Source organism: Pituophis catenifer, unplaced genomic scaffold, assembly GCF_029215685.1.
Source record: "Pituophis catenifer annectens isolate HBS135680 unplaced genomic scaffold, rPitCat1.0.hap2 SCAF_1, whole genome shotgun sequence".
Lineage (NCBI taxonomy): Eukaryota > Metazoa > Chordata > Lepidosauria > Squamata > Colubridae > Pituophis > Pituophis catenifer.
This window is the reverse complement of record NW_027256881.1, coordinates 321,664,269-321,682,150: the sequence shown is the minus strand read 5'-3', so window position 1 is coordinate 321,682,150 and position 17,882 is coordinate 321,664,269. Positions and strand designations below refer to the sequence as shown.

The 17,882-nt window shown below is 36.5% G+C and overlaps 1 protein-coding gene across 1 annotated transcript in view; it reads left to right on the top strand.

Moving 5' to 3' along the window:
* Positions 1 to 17,882, top strand: part of ARID4A (AT-rich interaction domain 4A) — a 53,127-nt gene that overhangs the window by 33,077 nt on the left and 2,168 nt on the right. Inside the window, exons 12-24 of the mRNA XM_070942602.1 lie at positions 582 to 654; positions 1,889 to 1,983; positions 2,085 to 2,182; positions 2,777 to 3,002; positions 4,117 to 4,361; positions 8,695 to 8,892; positions 10,542 to 10,626; positions 11,069 to 11,270; positions 11,479 to 11,541; positions 12,802 to 13,911; positions 14,935 to 15,039; positions 16,757 to 16,966; positions 17,513 to 17,659. Of these exons, the coding sequence (XP_070798703.1) occupies positions 582 to 654; positions 1,889 to 1,983; positions 2,085 to 2,182; positions 2,777 to 3,002; positions 4,117 to 4,361; positions 8,695 to 8,892; positions 10,542 to 10,626; positions 11,069 to 11,270; positions 11,479 to 11,541; positions 12,802 to 13,911; positions 14,935 to 15,039; positions 16,757 to 16,966; positions 17,513 to 17,659 (2,857 nt within the window). The remainder of the gene's footprint in view (positions 1 to 581; positions 655 to 1,888; positions 1,984 to 2,084; positions 2,183 to 2,776; positions 3,003 to 4,116; positions 4,362 to 8,694; positions 8,893 to 10,541; positions 10,627 to 11,068; positions 11,271 to 11,478; positions 11,542 to 12,801; positions 13,912 to 14,934; positions 15,040 to 16,756; positions 16,967 to 17,512; positions 17,660 to 17,882) is intronic.

The following is a 17,882-nucleotide window of genomic DNA, read 5'->3' as shown; positions in this document are numbered from 1 at the left end:
CAGTTAGCTAACCAGTCCACATATTATACGGTTATAGAGAGTGAGCAAAGAGATTTTATGCCTCATTTAAGAGCCATTTGAAGGAAGGGCTGATGAAAGTACAATAATAGGAGATTCAAAAAATGTTCTTTGAAAATACATTGTAATAGAATTTTATGTTTGCCATATTTTGATGGAATTGGCTACTTCATAGCCAATATACTTTGGAAAGTGGTAAATACCAACAAAAAAATAGGACATTAAATAACAAGAGGGAATTGTTGGAACACCTAGAGAAAGGTGAATTAACACAGAAACGTTATGGATATATGCTCAGTAACTGTAGAATGCTGAATATTAGTTTAAAATCTAGTTTTAGTGGCTTCATGATAGCCCCTTTTTCAGGGCTACGTGCTCTTGAAACTTAGCCCAGTTTTAAGGTTTCTTCAAGCTAAGGATTGGTAGTTGGCTGGGGTGCCATACAAACTTAACTGGGATTTTTATGAATAATTTGATCCTCCTTGTCAGTTTTACTTTTGTTTACAGATACAAAATTTGTTATTCAGATATGTATTACAATGTGTCTTTTTTATTTTTAAAAGCCTGAGGAAGAGCTTGATCCTGAAGAGAGGGACAATTTCCTCCAGCAGCTTTACAAGTTTATGGAAGACAGAGGTAGTATGTTTTAATTTGCTTATATATAGATTGCAGCCTGCCAACTCCTCTAGGAACTGCTTTGGAGCCTAATCTTTATAATAGGCTTGATTCAAGTTTATCGCAAAAGAAATTCCACCCCAAACTCTGTCCTCCCAAACTGAGATATGGTTGTATTCATTTTTTGGTTCTTAATTCCCAAACTATTAATTGCACCTATTGGCCATCTGAAAGGTTGCCTACTTGTGACAAATGGTTACATAAATTGTTATAGACAACAAAATATGGAGTAATTTCCTAGGACTATATGTTCTTGAGTGGGAAATGATCTTTAGGTAGGTTGTGCTATTCTGAACTTTTCAGTTGGCCTTTTCACTTACCAGTAAATATCAAAATGCTATATTTTCCATTGATAAGATTTTAAGTCTTGAAGTTCCAATAAGTGTTATATTCCACCAACTTTCTAGTAATATATATAGCAGTGGTTAATATAATGAAGAAATATTATTTATTCATTTCTTATTACTTTTAGTTTGGGGTTATTATTTCTCTGGAATGTGTGGGTCATTGAAGTTTTAGTCTTTTTACTATATATTTTTAAAATATTATTTCACACACAAGAAAGACATCCTGGAGTACTTGACTTATAACCACAATTGGGGCTAGAATTTCAGTCATTAAGCAAGTCATGTGACCAGATCCAATTTTATGACCATTTTTACCAGCGTCATTAGATGAATCGTGCTGTTGTTAAATAAATCTGGCTTCCCCAATTGGCTTTACTTATTTGAAGCCAGCTGGGAAGTTAGCAAATTGCTATCATGTGACCATAAATTGTTGCAACTATCATAAATGAAAATCAGTTACCAATCACCCAAATTGTGATGATGTTGGCCGCTGGAATGGTGCAATGCTCATAACTTCAAAGACATAAGTCACGCTTTGCAAAACCACTGTAACTTCAAAATTATGTTAAACAGTTGTAAGTCAAGGACCCCTATATTGGGGATAGCATCTATGTCTATGTTCACTTACATTCATGTTGGAATTTCTAGCATTTGTAATACCATTTAAGAAATATATTGCTATCTCTAAATATACATTTAAAATAATCTGTTTTACCAAAGCAGTTACACATGAATTTTTATGTACAGTACTAATCATGATTCTGCAGACAAGTTGAAATGCATTGTTGTATGCTCTAGTGTAAAATATTTGCATCATAATATTCTGTCCTCATGTTTTCATTAATTAGGAACTTCTATCAACAAACCACCTGTTCTGGGCTATAAGGATCTTAACCTCTTCAAACTTTTCAGACTGGTATATCTGCAGGGTGGGTGTGACAATGTAAGCATAACTTCTCTTAAATTTATTCTGAGTTCATGCTATTTAATTTCAAACTAGCAACATGCTAACATGCTTTATTTTCTCCCATTCTTTCTTCCAAGATTGATAGTGGAGCTGTATGGAAACAAATTTATATGGACCTTGGCATTCCTATTTTGAATTCAGCTGCTTCTTACAATGTGAAAACTGCGTATAGAAAGTAAGTGATCTTTTTTCTTTCTTAATTTGTATTTGGACATGAACTGGCTGAAGAACAAGTATTGAGTACATTTTATCAAGCTTTTATTTGAGCAACTCCTTGTCAAATGATCAAATTAGTCTGGATTCAAAGGAATGTAAGAAGCAGAGGGGACTGGGATAGGTACTAATGATGGCATCTCACTAACAATAACTCCTTTGTGCAGGAACATTTCATTATTCATAATTTTTCTTTCCTTTTAGCCAAACCCACTGTTTACTTTCTCTAAAGAAATTAAAGTTTCAGAAAAATGCAAAACAGTAACTCAATCAACAAATAGAGTTAATAACAAATGAAGTACCTGCAAGTTCCATGTATCATACTACAAATTATTCTTGTAACTCAGAAATGAGAAAAGGAGAGGAGGGGAGGGTAACTTGAGATGCTAGTGTTAATAGCCCACTTTTTAATCTATTACTTTTGAAGAAGCTTGTGGGGATGTCAAAATGGGTATACCGTCCCTGTTAAGTAGGTCCCTGTTACCTACTCTTTTAAGTTTGATGGGACTTATTTTTAAGGATATCCTAAAATGAATATGTATTTAAAAATCTGTAGGTATCTTTATGGTTTTGAAGAATACTGCCGTTCTGCAAACATTCAGTTCCGAACCATCCACCACAATGAACCAAAAATAATTGTAGTAGAGAAAAAAGAAGAGCAAATGGAGGAAAAGGTAAAAGAAGAGCCTGAAATGTCTCCTGTAGAGGTTCAGAATGAGATAGAAGAAAACAACTGTAGCAGTGAAAGTGAAAAAGAAGAACTGGAGCAGAGGTCTCAACGGGTAAGCAACTGCACTGTAAAAAGAGTTGTTATAAAATAAGCAATGACTTTCATAATTTAGTTGAGAACACACGTCCTTCCACCGGCTTTTCATTCTCCTCAAATACTGGCTGCATTGTCTGTTCTTGTAACACACTGAACTTGTCCAACCTTTTCAAATGTAGTTTTATTTCCACTATTTATTTCCAGACTTTCCACTTGCCCTATAATAAATCCTCAGGATGGCTGAACAAATTCAACAAATTTGTCTACAGAAAGTTGCCTCTCCTAAAGCCTGCAAAATTCAGTTAACAGCAAACTAGGATTGCTGTCACTAAGTGATGTGCCTGCCCTTTATAACTGCATCTCTTAGCGACAGAAATTCCAATTCCAGTTGTTGTCGTAAGTCAACAACTACCTGTACACGGGCTTACACCAGTGAGAGAAAAAGTATTACCCCCTTGTTTTCATGCTGGAGGAATATCCTTTCTAAGATGAAATCTGTCATCTTGAGTTATTGCATTAACTTTATCAGGGTATTATGAAATGTAATATATTCTTAATAAATCACGATTCCAGTCCACAATTTGAGTTTCATAGGGATTGGCATGAGCAAGTACATTTCTCCTTACATCTGTGTTTCCTGCTACTTCAATTAATATGACCCAGTTATTCCTATCACTGCTCTTCCAGCAGTTGTTCAAGTATCAAATTATACAGCATTGAGAAAATGATAAACATTTGGTTCATTTTGAAAAAGATTGACTTGCATACTAACTTTATAGCTTGGTTCATGTATTGTAGTAAATCAAAGTTTAACAATGCTTTATTTTAAAAAGTAACAATCATAAAACATCCTAAATCATAAATCAAGCATGTCACATTAGAGCTGTGTGTGATTAGCCACTGTAATTTCTTGTGTTCTTTTCTTGTCTGCATTCTCTGCAGCAGCAGAATTTATATGTTACATTTCTAAAGGAAAAGCTAACACTCTTATGTTGAGAATTATTCTGGTTCTCCTTTAATTCTTCAGTAAGCCATTAATTAAGAAAAAACCACCGTTATGGAATTGTGCTTCCTGGAAAGCAACAAATGCATCTTAAGCGGGATGATATTTCAGTTCTTTCCTTACACAGGGACGAAGAAGACATATCCGTGATGCATATCTTGTTAAAAAAGAAGGTGAAGATGATAAAATACAAGATAAGCTAAAAGACAGCAATAAGGAGAACAAAGACATAGAAGAGATTTCCAGTAATGCAGAGAAGATTGAAAATGATATGGCACTTGCAAACAGAAAGACTACACCAAAGCAAAAGGAAAAGAGAGCAAAACAGGAAGAGGAATCTGACAGGGAGTCAGATGAAGAGGAAGAGAGAAGGCAAGGAAATTTCTTCAGGCTTTTGTCTGGGTTGCTGAACATTACATGGCAATGATAATAATAACTTGTCAAGAGAGAGGGGATCATTATTTAATAGGCTCAATTTAACAGCAAGGATAGAGCTATATTGGGGTCAGCAGTCTTTTTACCTAATCACTGCCAGGAGATAGCAATGCGGGTTTCAAAAAAATACAAATGTAACATTTTTTAAACCACCCAAAGAATCAGTACATTTTGTAAAACTTCAGCAAAGTCCCCAAGGCATCTCATGTTAAATCTGGTAAGCTTCGATGGTTTTACAAGACTTTGGCCATTTTTATTGTCTGATAATAGCACATTAAGGGGATCCGTATTGTCAATTCCTGACTTAAATGAAGTGTTAATTTTCTTTTCAAAATTAGTTCATAATTTTAGCCTTTATAATTACTGAGGTCAGTAGCAGAATCTATAGCTGGATTCTAATTCCTATCATCAGTTAATGTTATGTCTTAAGCTTCCTGACATGAAGTGCTTGCTTTCTCCTTACTTAGGTGTAACTCAGGGGTGGGTTCTACTTACCTTTACTACCAGTTTGCAACGGGGCCGCACTGCAATCTATATATCACAATTTTATATTATTCTAAAATTTAAAAAATACATTAAAATACAAGGATATACACTTAATATGTATACAGTTTTTAATGTGTCTTCCCCTTTTATCAGAAGGGGAGGAAACCCACATGTACAGCATGGCCCTTTCTACATTACGGATGTAGTCCTGCTTTTTTTAAAAAAGAAACACATCCATTTTCAACCATCAAAAATGGTTTGTTCCTTATCTTAATGTATGATTAAAATTAATCCTGGATTAATAGTGATCCATATTCAGACAGTCTGTAATCAACCTAAAACAAGTGGTTCTGCTTCCAAATCTTTATGACTGTAATAGAGACTGAAGATGCTATGCTTGTTTTCATCATGCTAATTAATGCCTTTACATTATGATAAAATTCCCACAGCGTCATGTCAAAAGACAGATACAAAGAAAGCCCTGTGTTGGGTTTTCTGTGTTGTGTCAAAATGTCCTTATGACAAAACAAACCTGCTAGTTTTCATCATTCCGTATTACCAAAACCCTAAAATTTGGATTGCTTCTGAGCAAATAGTTGAATTTTATTCTTGAATAAAAGGTTTGCAGAATGCAATTAGGCATTGCAATTCTAGCGCAGAGTTATAATTTCATATTGTATATTTAGGGGAAAACAGGGCTATATAAATGATATAGAGACAGTTGAAGCACATTAAATACACCTTTTCTCATTTTTTTGTTGGGGGAGTACTTCTTTTACAACAGTAATATGGGAGTACTATCTTATTCTACAAAGGCAATTTGAGTAATTGCTCCTTTTTCTCACACTAAAAATGATCATTCGATAACAGCTCTTAAAGGCTGGAACCCAAGTAAAGGCATTCCAAAACCTGAGAAAGTTGCACTTCTCTTCTGTAAAATCTCTGTGTTATCCCCACATTACTAAAGTGGGTATGCTGAAAAATTACTTTTATAACTTCTGTGAGTCTGTGGCTGAGATAAGATGTGAATTATGCTTTTCATATTTTTATCACATTCTAGTTTTTTTACTGTTGGATAACATGCATCCTTCTGCCTAATTTAAAAAAAAAAAGATTTGACAGCAGACAGTTCAGTATTATGGCAAGAGAGAACAATCCATTTGCTGTTAGTTCAGTGAAAAACATGATAGTTAAAGAACACTCCTGTGGGTTAGTATATGGCTTCAAGCAGATGATTCCTGAGAGAATGTAAACCTAACAAAACAGATGCCCTCCCCCGCCCCCAATAGGTTATAGTCCTCCCTTAGGCATGAAAGCCAGCTGGGCAACTTTGGGCCAGTCACTCTTAGCCCAGCACACCTCACAGGGTAGTTGTGTGGAAAATAGGATGCAGGAGTATTAGATGTTTACTAACTTGAGTTTTTTATATATAGAAGAATTTACTACTTCTTTGAACCCTGTGATGTAGCATGTTTCACTCATCCTTTTAATAAAAACATGTATCTATTTAATAGTTATACACAATCATCCTGAAACCCACTCAGGGGAATGCATAACAAAAAAGTACAGACAAAATTGTGCATCTATTGTAATATAATATTAAAATACTAAGCTAATCCATGTTGATGGTTTTTTTTTCAAAGCAGATAGCAATAGCACTTAGATTTCTATACCGCTTCACAATGCTTTACAGCCCTCTCTAAGCGTTTACAGAGTCAGCATATTGCTCCCAACCATCTGGGTCCTCATTTTACCAACCTCAGAAGGGTGGAAGGTTGAGACAGCATTTAAAATCAAACTCCTGGAGTGAGCAGTGAGTTAGCCTGCAGTACTGTATTCTAACCACTGCGCCACCATGGCTCTAATGGGGACCTCTCAAAACTCCCAAGAGCTGCTTTCACATATATTAATCTTTTCCATTTAATTGTATTCTTGCGGCTTCTTAACACAGATCATAACAGCTAGGCAAGTTCGTAACAAATGCAGCCTTTTGGCTTTGCAGGCTTTGCAATCCATTTAAAGTTTCCAAAAGTCAAAATTAGAATAAAAACAAACAAACAAAAAACCTGGTGACCAAAGTAGAGTTTTCAGTACTGCATTGATACCATGATGTGTTTAGCAACATTGATTAAAGTTTCTGGAATCTTTTTTTTAATTCAAAGAGAGAGGAAAATGCAGGCCTGAGAAACAAGATTCCTCAGGATCAGAGAGCAGAACAAAAATGCAATCTGTGTACAGGGCATATATTTGGACTGAGCTGTCAGTAAGTTTATTAAATTTAATTTTAGTGTCAAAATTGTGTATTGTGATAGATGATCCCGTAGCCATTTTACAATATAATCCATCTAGACCTTTACACATGCACAGATATATCTATACATAAATATTCTGTCCTATTCTGTGATATGTTCCTGGCTAAATATTATGCTTTTCATTAAAGTACAAGAAAAAATGTACGTCATTGAGGTTAAACAAATTCATTCAGCATAATTATAGATGTTAATCACAGGGTTCAACGTCATCCAACCTCTAAATTCTCTCTTTTTTAAATGTAATATTCCAGATATAATATTGTTTGAATGACTTGATATCTACTTGGCATTGTGATATCCTAATGGATTTTGCAACTAGAAAGTTCCATTGCAAAATTAAATGAACAATTAAAATTTAGGAAAAGATAGTAAACAAAGTATAGGTAGTTCTGATTTAAAACGGGAATTGGGACAGGAATTTTTGTTGCTAAGTGACACGGTGGTCAAGTACGATATCACATCACTGCACCACTTAGTGATGGCAGTTCCAGAACTTTTGGTTGCCATTGTTAAGAAAGCCCATTGCTGCCATGGTTTTTATTTGCAACCTCCCACCAGCTTCTCTATTGATCTTGCTTGTTGGAAGCTGGCCTTGAAAGTTACAAAGGGCAATCACATGACCATGGGATGCTGCAAGCCAAGCACCCAGTATGATCATGTGACTGCAGGGATGCAGCCATAAGTACCACTCATTCAGCACCATTGTACATTTGAATAGTTGCTGAATGAGTGATGTAAGGAGGAACACCTATAGATGTACAGGCACCTATAGATAATAAATAGATTAGGTCCAATATGCTTCTACACATCATTAATTGAAAAGCATTATGAAAATTTGGAGTGGATAGTTACTGAAATTGAAAAAAGCAAATGATTGAAAAATGTTAAGTGAATTTTAAGATAGCATATGTGGGAAATTAAATAAAAATGCATCAGTTTGTGTAAAACCTACAAAATCTCAATAAAATAATTACAGTTCTTTATCTGGGACTTTGTGCTACAGAAAACAATGAAAAGTGCATTACAATACCATGCAGTTTCTGCATGAAATTATTTGCTGTATAAGGGATCACTACTACACATGTTATTATTTTAGTTTTTAACTTTTTATTTCATAACCAATTTAGAAGTACCATTGGGAAGGATGATGCACAAATAAAAGAAGTATCGTAAGTGGTAGGGAACCACTTCAGAAAACTTCAGTGCAGTAACAAAAGTTAGTCATGCAAAGCTGATCATAGTTTTCCTTTGGACTGATCTGGGCGTTGCCTTTTGCTAATCCTTGACATGGGATTGATCAGATGTGTGTAGAAGATTCATTACTTGGAAAGCACAGGTACTGTCAAGATTTCGTTTCCGAGTCATTTTCCTTAAAGGAAACGATGGCAGCACTATAGGTGACTTGAAAAGAGTGGCATGAATGTCTACATTTGGCCTCTTAATTAATTGATACTTTGTTGTCTATTCTGCAGCAGGGAAGAACTTGAAAATCGAGAATCGGAAGGGGAGGAATGTGAAGAAGATGCAGAACCTTGTCTTACAGGAACCAAAGTAAAAGTAAAATATGGCCGGGGTAAAACACAGAAAATCTATGAAGCCAGTATTAAAAGTACAGAAAACGATGACGGAGAGATTTTGTATTTGGTGCATTATTATGGCTGGAATGTTAGGTAAGGAGAAGAATGGTTACCTGAACTGAATATTGATTGTTATCCTGTAAAAGTTTAAGGTAGACTGTTCAGGTCTATTTCAGATGTTGTTGTGGCCCGCCAGCGGCCTGCGCGGATCGTGGCTGATCCCGACGATGAGGAGACTGGTGGGTCGCGCCAGCAGCCTGCGTAGCCTGCACTCGTGTCGGACAGCGAGGAGGCTGAAGAGGATGTGGTGCCAGAGGCAGAGACTCAGCCAGGGCTTTCAGAACCTCCAGAGGCTCCTTCAAGTGGAGAGAGCGAAGTGGAGGAGCCTCTCCTCAATGCTCAAGCACGCAGGGCTGCCAAAAGGCAGGAGTGGCTACTCAGGAGGAGGAGGTCTCCTCGAGAGTAAGGTTTGAGGATACTTGGCCACTCCCTTAGCCTATTTAAGTCACACGCAGTTAGTAATTTCTTGCTGGAAACAATGTGTAATTATTACAGAGCATTTTGGAGAGTGAGTGTCTTATCGTATTTTGTTTTCTGGGCTGGTTGCCAACCTTTGCCGGACTTTGTTTATTCTTGGTACCTTATAACTTTGATAAGGACCGTTGGTGTGTGTCACAATCCTTGGGAATCCGGAGCTGGGGCAGAACAAATGTCTACAGTATTTTAGTCCTGCTCCCACTCCTTTTTTCTTGAATATCAATGTTCTTAAATATGGTCAGCTACAAATATTGTCACATTGGCTCTGTTGAAAGATGGGAACCTGAGTTACAGTAAGATTTTTTCCCTTAAAAAAAAAAGGTCATGGAGAATTGCCCTTCCTTTTCGATTTGCTTATGGTAGTGTTCTTGTAGAGGTTGGCTCTACATGTAAAATTTGCTGATGTACATGTTCATGTTCAAAATCAATAATAATTTCATAGTAGATCATGGCAGAATCTGTCCTGTCCTTGCTATCCCAACAATTTTTAATTAAAAGCACATGGCTTTGTTTGTAAAAAAGGAGAAAGAATAAGAGTTCAAAATTGTATCAGATTATGTGGGAAAATTTAAAAGCTCTGCCAATAAGTTATTTATTTGCCAATTGTATTTATCTATTATTTGAAGTAGGATATGGGATTTATTTATTTGCCTGCTTGCTTATTATGCTAAATTGAAGCAGGATTTTGAGTTGCTAGGATTTTACATTCAGACTTACAATTTAAAGGGATGATTCTTAGAATTCTGGATGTTAACGTGTAATTCCCATCAGCTAAATAATGCCGGCTGGTGGGCCCGCGGAGAAGGGCCTTCTCTGTGGCTGCCCCAGCTCTCTGGAACTAGTTACCTCCTGAGGTCCGGACCACCCTCACCCTATTGGCCTTCCGAAAAGCGGTGAAGACCTGGCTATTCCGGCAGGCCTGGGGCCGTTGATCTCGCTGTTGCGATCATGTGAGATCCGGCCATGAATGGTGTGAATGGGTTTTAATGTTTTAATTTTTAAATGTTTTTATAGTGGTTTTTTAAATGTATTGTAAGCCGCCCTCAGTCTTTGGAGAAAGGCGGCTTATAAATTGAATTAATTAAATTAAATTAAATTAAATTCCAGATTGCAGTTATTTTTGTAGTTACTTTTGCAAAAGAAGTGAAATTTACCTCTGTGATTTCGCACTGAGGTAAATGGATGCAATATTCCTTTCCTTGTAGATACGATGAATGGGTAAAAGCTGATAGGATTATTTGGCCTGCAGAAAAAGGAGGACCAAAGAAGAAGCAAAAGAAAAAAGCAAAAGTAAGTCATGTTCATAAATTATTTTTCACATCTAAGTAAATATATAAAAATCTTTCCCTTCCCCTATTATTATTTTCAATGTATTTGAAGTTCGAGAAAATGTATCGCCGTTAAGACCAGGAAAATACCCATTTGGACAAGCCCAGGTTTTTCTAGAAAGTTTGTGAGTAATTTGAAGGGATGCTTCACTTTTTTCATGAAATAAAATATTGAGGTGCTTAGAATTATAAGATTTATGATTGAGAGCTCTGATTTTCCAAAGGGTTAATTTGATCTTTCAAAGCAGATCTAGGGAACTCCTATTCCACAAATGGAGATCTGTCACTTGACACTGGTTGTATCCTCTGCTGAGCAGAAGCTCTACATTGGATATTTTCATGCATTCTGTGAGGGAAAAGTCTAAACTTCCTGTGACAATGAGATTGTTTATGTTTGTATTCAGAGTAAAGAAGACTCTGAAAAAGATGAAAAGAAAGAGGAGGAGAAACAAAAGGGAAAGCGTGGACGTCCTCCTCTGAAATCAACTCTTCTATCAAATCTCTCTTGTGGTCTGTCTAAAACTCCTAATTGTGACAGCAAATCAGGAGTGCGAAGTGCACGCAGCAACCTGCTGGATTGTTCACCCTTGCTTAATGGGACAGAAGGTACTTCTGCTTACATCTCATGTGGTGTGGCAGTTGGTTTTTTGCTCAGTTGCTCAAGCTGGCAATGAGGCACATTAAGGTAGAAATGGTTTTCTGATTTTAAAATCAACACATTCTTGTGTGTGAAAATATACAAATAATTGCAAAATTATTAAATGTAGTGCTTTTGCTCTCTACCTCTATATTATAGCCTCTTTAATATTTTTAGGTATGCCTCGCAGGCAAACAAGACGTAGCTCAGGAATGTTGGATTCTGACAGAGGGTCAAATGGTGAGAATTTTTTAAAATAAACTCTAGGGAGAAATTTCACAAATTTGGGGAAAGAAAGGGCAAGTGACAACCCTTAAATGAAGAGATATACAGTGCTATCTTCAATGAAGAAAGAATCGAGTGTATATTACTTGCCACTTACTGACATAATGAACACTTCCATTTACATGAAAGACTTTTATAAAACAGTTGCACAACATTTTTGGAGGCTGAGAGGTGTACTTGGCTTTAAAGTGATGTTTGGGTCTGGACAAAAGTAACTTAAATTTAAACGTAAATATACTTTTCACTAACATAATCCTACAGTACACACACACACACACACACACACACACACACACACACACACAAAATCCAAAGATAGGTTTACTCGCTTTATGACATAACCCCAATTAATACCCTTTTAAATTATATTTTGTGATATTTTTTAGAAATTAAAGGGGGTATTTTTTGTCCACAGCACCTCATTAGAGGCCAAAGACCCACTGAAACAAAATGATTTTCAATGCTAATGAAAATATCAGAAGAGAAAGACTAAATGTGCCACCGGAAATAGCATGTATCATAATGCAAGGACTACCACAGAGAAATATTGAAATTCTATTCTTTTAATTTTATCTTACATTAGAAATTAAAAATTAGGTGGCAACTTTTGAAAGGATTTCACTAAAAGTTCTAGAATAGCCACATACAGCCCTTCAGTTTGTAAGGCCTGCCATGTAAGTTGAAGTCTTTTCTTTCTTTATTAAATATTAAGCTGGGACATGATTTGAAATATGAAAAAATGAAATTTTCTTTCTGATATTTTATGTATTTTGCAATTACAAATTGGAATTAAAAGGTAAAGGTTCCCCTTGCACATATGTGCTACTCGTTCCTGACTCTAGGGGGCAGTGCTTATCTTCATTTCAAAGCCAAAGAGCCAGCGCTGTCCAAAGAGATCTCCGTGGTCATGTGGCCAGCATGACTAAACGCCAGAGGCGCACGGAATGCTGTTACCTTCCCACCAAAGGTGGTCCCTATTTTTCTACTTGCATTTGCAAGTAGATTAATAACAAATTCCTAAATAAAATTGTGTGGCTGTGTTTGTAACTAAAGATTGCTTAAACATTTTATGTTTTTAGATAGTTCTCATTGGAGTACTAAAAGCAAAAATCGCTTTGAACATTATGTTTTTTCTATGCAGTATATAAATACAATATTTATATAGATTTCAATCTGAATTTCTGCCTTTTCGTACTTTAATGTTGTTTTTGATAGACTCCGTTTCATCAGATAGTGAAGCAGATGAAGCTTCTGAAAAGAACATTAATGAAGAATTTTCTCCAGCTAGTTTTGAAATGGAAAATGAAAAACGAACAGTTGATAAGCCTGTTGAAGATATTGTAAAGATCTCACAAATGCTGAAAGAGAATGATCAGAATCAAGTTCATCCTTTAGAAAAATTGAAATTAGAAGGTGAAGAGAGTGAACAAGTGGTTCAGAATTGTGGAAGTAAAAATGATCAAATAGAAGATGTGAAAAGAGAGGTGGAGAAATCACCTAAAGGAAAAGGTCGGAAGAACCGAACAAGAGATTCTTCCCTAGAGAATTCAAAGAACACATTACTAAATCAGGAAGAAACAACCAATGAACCTGTTGCAGAATCTGAACGATTAAATACTTCCTTGGAAAATAAAGGTTTGAGTTCTACTTCTGAGAATGAAACAGATCTCTGGGCAAAAGATAAGAAACTTATGAAAAGAAAAGTGATAGAACAGCCATCACCTGACAAAAGGGTACGACAAGAGGGTGAGCTGACTGTGCCAAATATTGTGACTGAAGAGAAGGCGAATGAATGTTATGGGGCAGAAGAATGTAAGGATTTCAGTGGTGATGACTCTCTTCGAAATGAGAATGAAGAAATGCCATCATTGGTGGCAGAATCAGATCAACGGCTCCATGTTCGGGGAAGTGAACCCTTTGATTGTTCTTCAGAGGAAAACCGTAGCACACTGTTGAAAGATGAAGATGACTCCATGCCTCAAATTGGTCCTGAAACTCTCCTTTGCCATGAAGTAGACTTGGATGATCTTGACGAAAAGGACAAGAATGGGCCTGAAAGTTTGATTGCAGAAAAACAAGATGGTAGTAACCTCACTTCAAATCCTCCTATGTTACCTTCTGTGATCCAGCCAAATTTCTCTGTCGCGTCACCTCTAACGTTCAGTCAGGATGAATCACCAAGCATAAAAAGTGAAAGTGACATGACCATTGAAGTGGACAGTGTGGCTGAAGAGTCTCAAGAAGGCCTCTGCGAGAATGAATCTGCCAATGGGTTTGAACCTTCCAGCACCTGTAGCATAGCTGGTCCAGAAATTGGAGAAAAGGGTAAGGACTACCTTTTCTAAGTGCAAAGTTTCTCTGTGGTGATTTAAATTCATTGAAAGTGCATTTTACAATATACCAAAAGATCAGAAACCAGGTCTTCTGACTAATTCCTCATTTAACTTTTTGAAGACCATACCTTGGGTGGGTGGGTGGGGGGAGAATAGAAGGTATTTTTTCTCCTGTTCAATTTGGATTGCCTTCGACTATCTTATCTGATATATATTAATGTTGCATCCATTAAATAAATGGTTGAAACCTAATTAGTGTGTTTACTGCAGAGTTTTGATAAGTATATTCTCAGGTTTATTTTTTACTGGATGATATCCAGATATTCCTTTTTAGAGGAGGATACAAGTTGTGCATTAGCAGTAACTTGCATCTATTAGCAGGAAGTTGTGATTCTGTTCACCGTGACAGCTGTTTCTTAATCTTTAACAAGTATAATTGGAAGTATAATATAAAAAAATAAAATCAAACTACAAAAGTAATCCCCACAATTGCATTAACCTTGTAAGGTACTTCTACACCATAACTGCAGCAGCAATTATTGCAGGGGTGGTTTCAGGCACACCCACAACACCCAGGCAGCCGCATTCTGTCTTGGGGAGAAGTAAATATTTAGAAATTTAAGAAAAGACAACTTTCCCTTTTATTCTGTTTTTCTTGTGGTTTCCCGTGTAATTCACATTATCCTCTTGCCTTAAGAATGCATTAGATGTACTTACAGGAATTGCCTCTGCATGTCTTCCGCTGCACATTCCACACTCTACTCCATGTCCTTTACAAGATGACTCTGTTGCCTTTCTTGACACTTTCCCTACCGCCCCTTTGGGGCAATTTTATTATGTCTCTGAAGTTAACCTTCCTTGTACAGTGAGTTTGGACTGCTACAGATTTTTTTCTTTCTGTTGTCATGATGATCTCTTGGGAATGGCAATTTTTCTGGTTCTTTTCATTTCTTATACTTACATTTTAAACAACGAAACATATTATATAGGATGGCAACTTTCATTTTACTTTCAGGACAAAAAAGGCCTGGGGATAACAGTGGTAGTTCACTGGCAAAGCGGCAAAAGCGAACCCCCAAACGAGCAAGTACGATAGTCAAAAGTGAGAAAAATGGGACAGGTATGTAGGTTTTTTTTCAAAAGGATTTTGTACTTGTTTTATGTACTTCCAAGTGTTATAAGTATACAGAGCTGAATTTCCCTGAAAACTTTTAGAGAAGTGCTCTAAGAAGAAATTTTGTGGGTTCACAATATATAGTATCTTCTTGCTAATAATAATGGATAGAATTCTGCATCTGTGTCAGTTTGTAAAGTGCTAAAGCTTTGTGATCATCATCATCATCATCACTGTCTGGGTCAGTGTGAAAGGATGGGGTGGGGGGGTGGAATTACAAGTAGCAAAATGGCAGTCCTGGACACTGATCTGCATATACATTTAATAGGTTTCATTGACACTAGCTATCTTTTATTTTTCATCCATCTAGCAACCATTACACCCCAAGCCCATTTCTTCATGTGATTTGATTCACCTCTTCCTGTTAAACTTTAATATTTTCTCTTATTCATATGGGGCTGTTATTGGCTAGGACAATCTTTTACAAGTGATCTGGTGACTGCTTTACAACCACGTTTATTTAATGACTGAAAAATTAGGTTGGTGACCAATCAACCTGTTTTATGAGCATCATGATTTATGACTGTGATGGGAAACTTCCATTATGACTGCAGGTTGAGAACTACCTGTAATATTTTTTGGAAGTATGTACAGTATGTGAGTCTGTGTTGTAGCATTTTAAGCTTAAACTATCATGACTGTATGGATCCTAGTTGGAGTTCTCTCCTTTTCAGAAATAGTTGTGGGACATTTCACGCGGATGTGCTATTTAAATATAAGAGGTTTATAGTCTTCTATTTAGATGAAACTATTTCAGTTGAATTGTAGTACAGCAGGGGTGTCAAACTCATGGCCCACGGGTCACGCTGGCCCTGCGCACCCTTGGTTTAGCGAAGGAGAAAAAAGTCATGATACGTCACATGATGACATGAGTTTGACACCCCTGTAGTACAGGGATAGGTAGTCCTGGTGCCTTCTGGACATAATGTTATTCAACTCACACTTATTGTTATATAGGCCTTATTGGTTTGGGCAGATAAAATTTAGAAACTTCTCTTAGTACTACAAATAGTATTCCAGGACAATCTGAAAAATCTCCACATTGTGATTTAGGGAGTATGAAAAATCTAGTTGCTAGCTGTAATTTTATCCATATTCAGTGTCACGTTTTAAATACAATTGGAAATAATTATATAATTCCCAATAGCTCTTTTTGTAATTTTGCACAACCAGAACAAGTCTCAGAATTGTGAATTACAACCGAATCAGTTTTGAAGGAGAAATTAGGGAAGCTGATGGAGCCTCATCCCAAATGTTACAGATAATGCCCCCAGTTCTGATTTTGTTTGAACTATTATTTTTTTCATATGATGTGACAGTTTGCAATTAGAACAGCAAAAGCCAAGTTCAAATAAATTCATAGTAAAAAAGCTGACCTTAGACATATCATTCAATCTAACATACTTCATAATATGGGGAGGATAAAATGGAAGTGGTGAAAAGAAACAAAATATATGATCTTGAATCATTTTCTGGTTCTTTCCCCTCAGCATGCAGTATTCTGCTCTGTCTTGCAGACGTGTTAGGATTACTGAGATTATATTGTCAGTCACAATATTAAAATGTACTGCTGTTATGTCATATGTATGTATGTAAAACATCTGACACCTCCTAGCATTAAATATAGGCTCTACAGTATAAATCTGTTTCTGTCTTGTTCTAGGGCAAAGCAGTGATAGTGAAGATCTGCCTGCCCTTGACAGTTCAAGTAAATGTACCCCTGTAAAGCATATTGGTGTAACGAAGCCACAGAAGCTCAACCGATCGCCTGCCAGAGTGGTATCTCCTAATATCAAAGATGGGGATAAGGAGAAGCAGAGAGAGAAGAACCATCATGTTTCCCCAAGAGTGTACAAATGGACTGTCCAGCTTAGTAAGTTCTTTGTATAAATACACATATGCAGTGGGTTCTTCTTATTCGGTTTCTGTTCTAAATTGATTAGTAGTTAGTAAAATGGCCCCTTCCTTGTGCTAAAGGGTGGAACATGAGCTTTGATCACTATAAGCAAAACACCTGACTTATTGTTCCTATTTGATTTTTTTAATTAGCTGTAATACTACTATGGTAGTATAGTTTTGGCGATGGCAGTTCCAGTACAGCTGGTTGATTGGTTTTAGAAATCCTGTGCTGTTAAGCAAAATGTTACATGGTTGCTGTTTGCTACCTCCTGCCAGCTTCCCCATGACTGTTTGTTGGAAGCCGGCAATAAAATTTGCAGTTATGTGGCTATAGGACACTGGGACGATCAGAATTTTGAGGACTAGTTGTAGGTACCACTTGTTCACTGCCATCGTAAGCTCAAACAGTCGCTGAATGGTACTAAGCAAGGACCACCTGTATATGTAACAATCGTACTTTAGTGCCGTATTTTAGGCTTATGCTAAAACTCTTTTTGCTGATATTTGATTGTATAAACAGATGAATTGGACAATATGAGCAGCACAGAGAGAATCTCATTTCTACAAGAAAAACTACAGGAAATCAGGAAATATTACATGTCTCTGAAGTCAGAAGTAGCGACGATTGATAGGAGAAGAAAACGGTTGAAAAAGAAGGATCGAGAAGGTCAGCTTTGCTATATTCATTTGCATGAGTGGTCCGGACATAACCCTTCGATACATCTTTTGCTCCTAGATATTGACTTACAGCTTTTCAATTATCATTCTGGGGGGGGGGGGGAGAGTTAAAATCCATAATTAAGAAAATTATGCTTAGCTATAATTCCAGAAAGAAAAGAATATATCAGGAAAATACAAAATAAATCTTGCACAGTGGGGTCAAAACACAA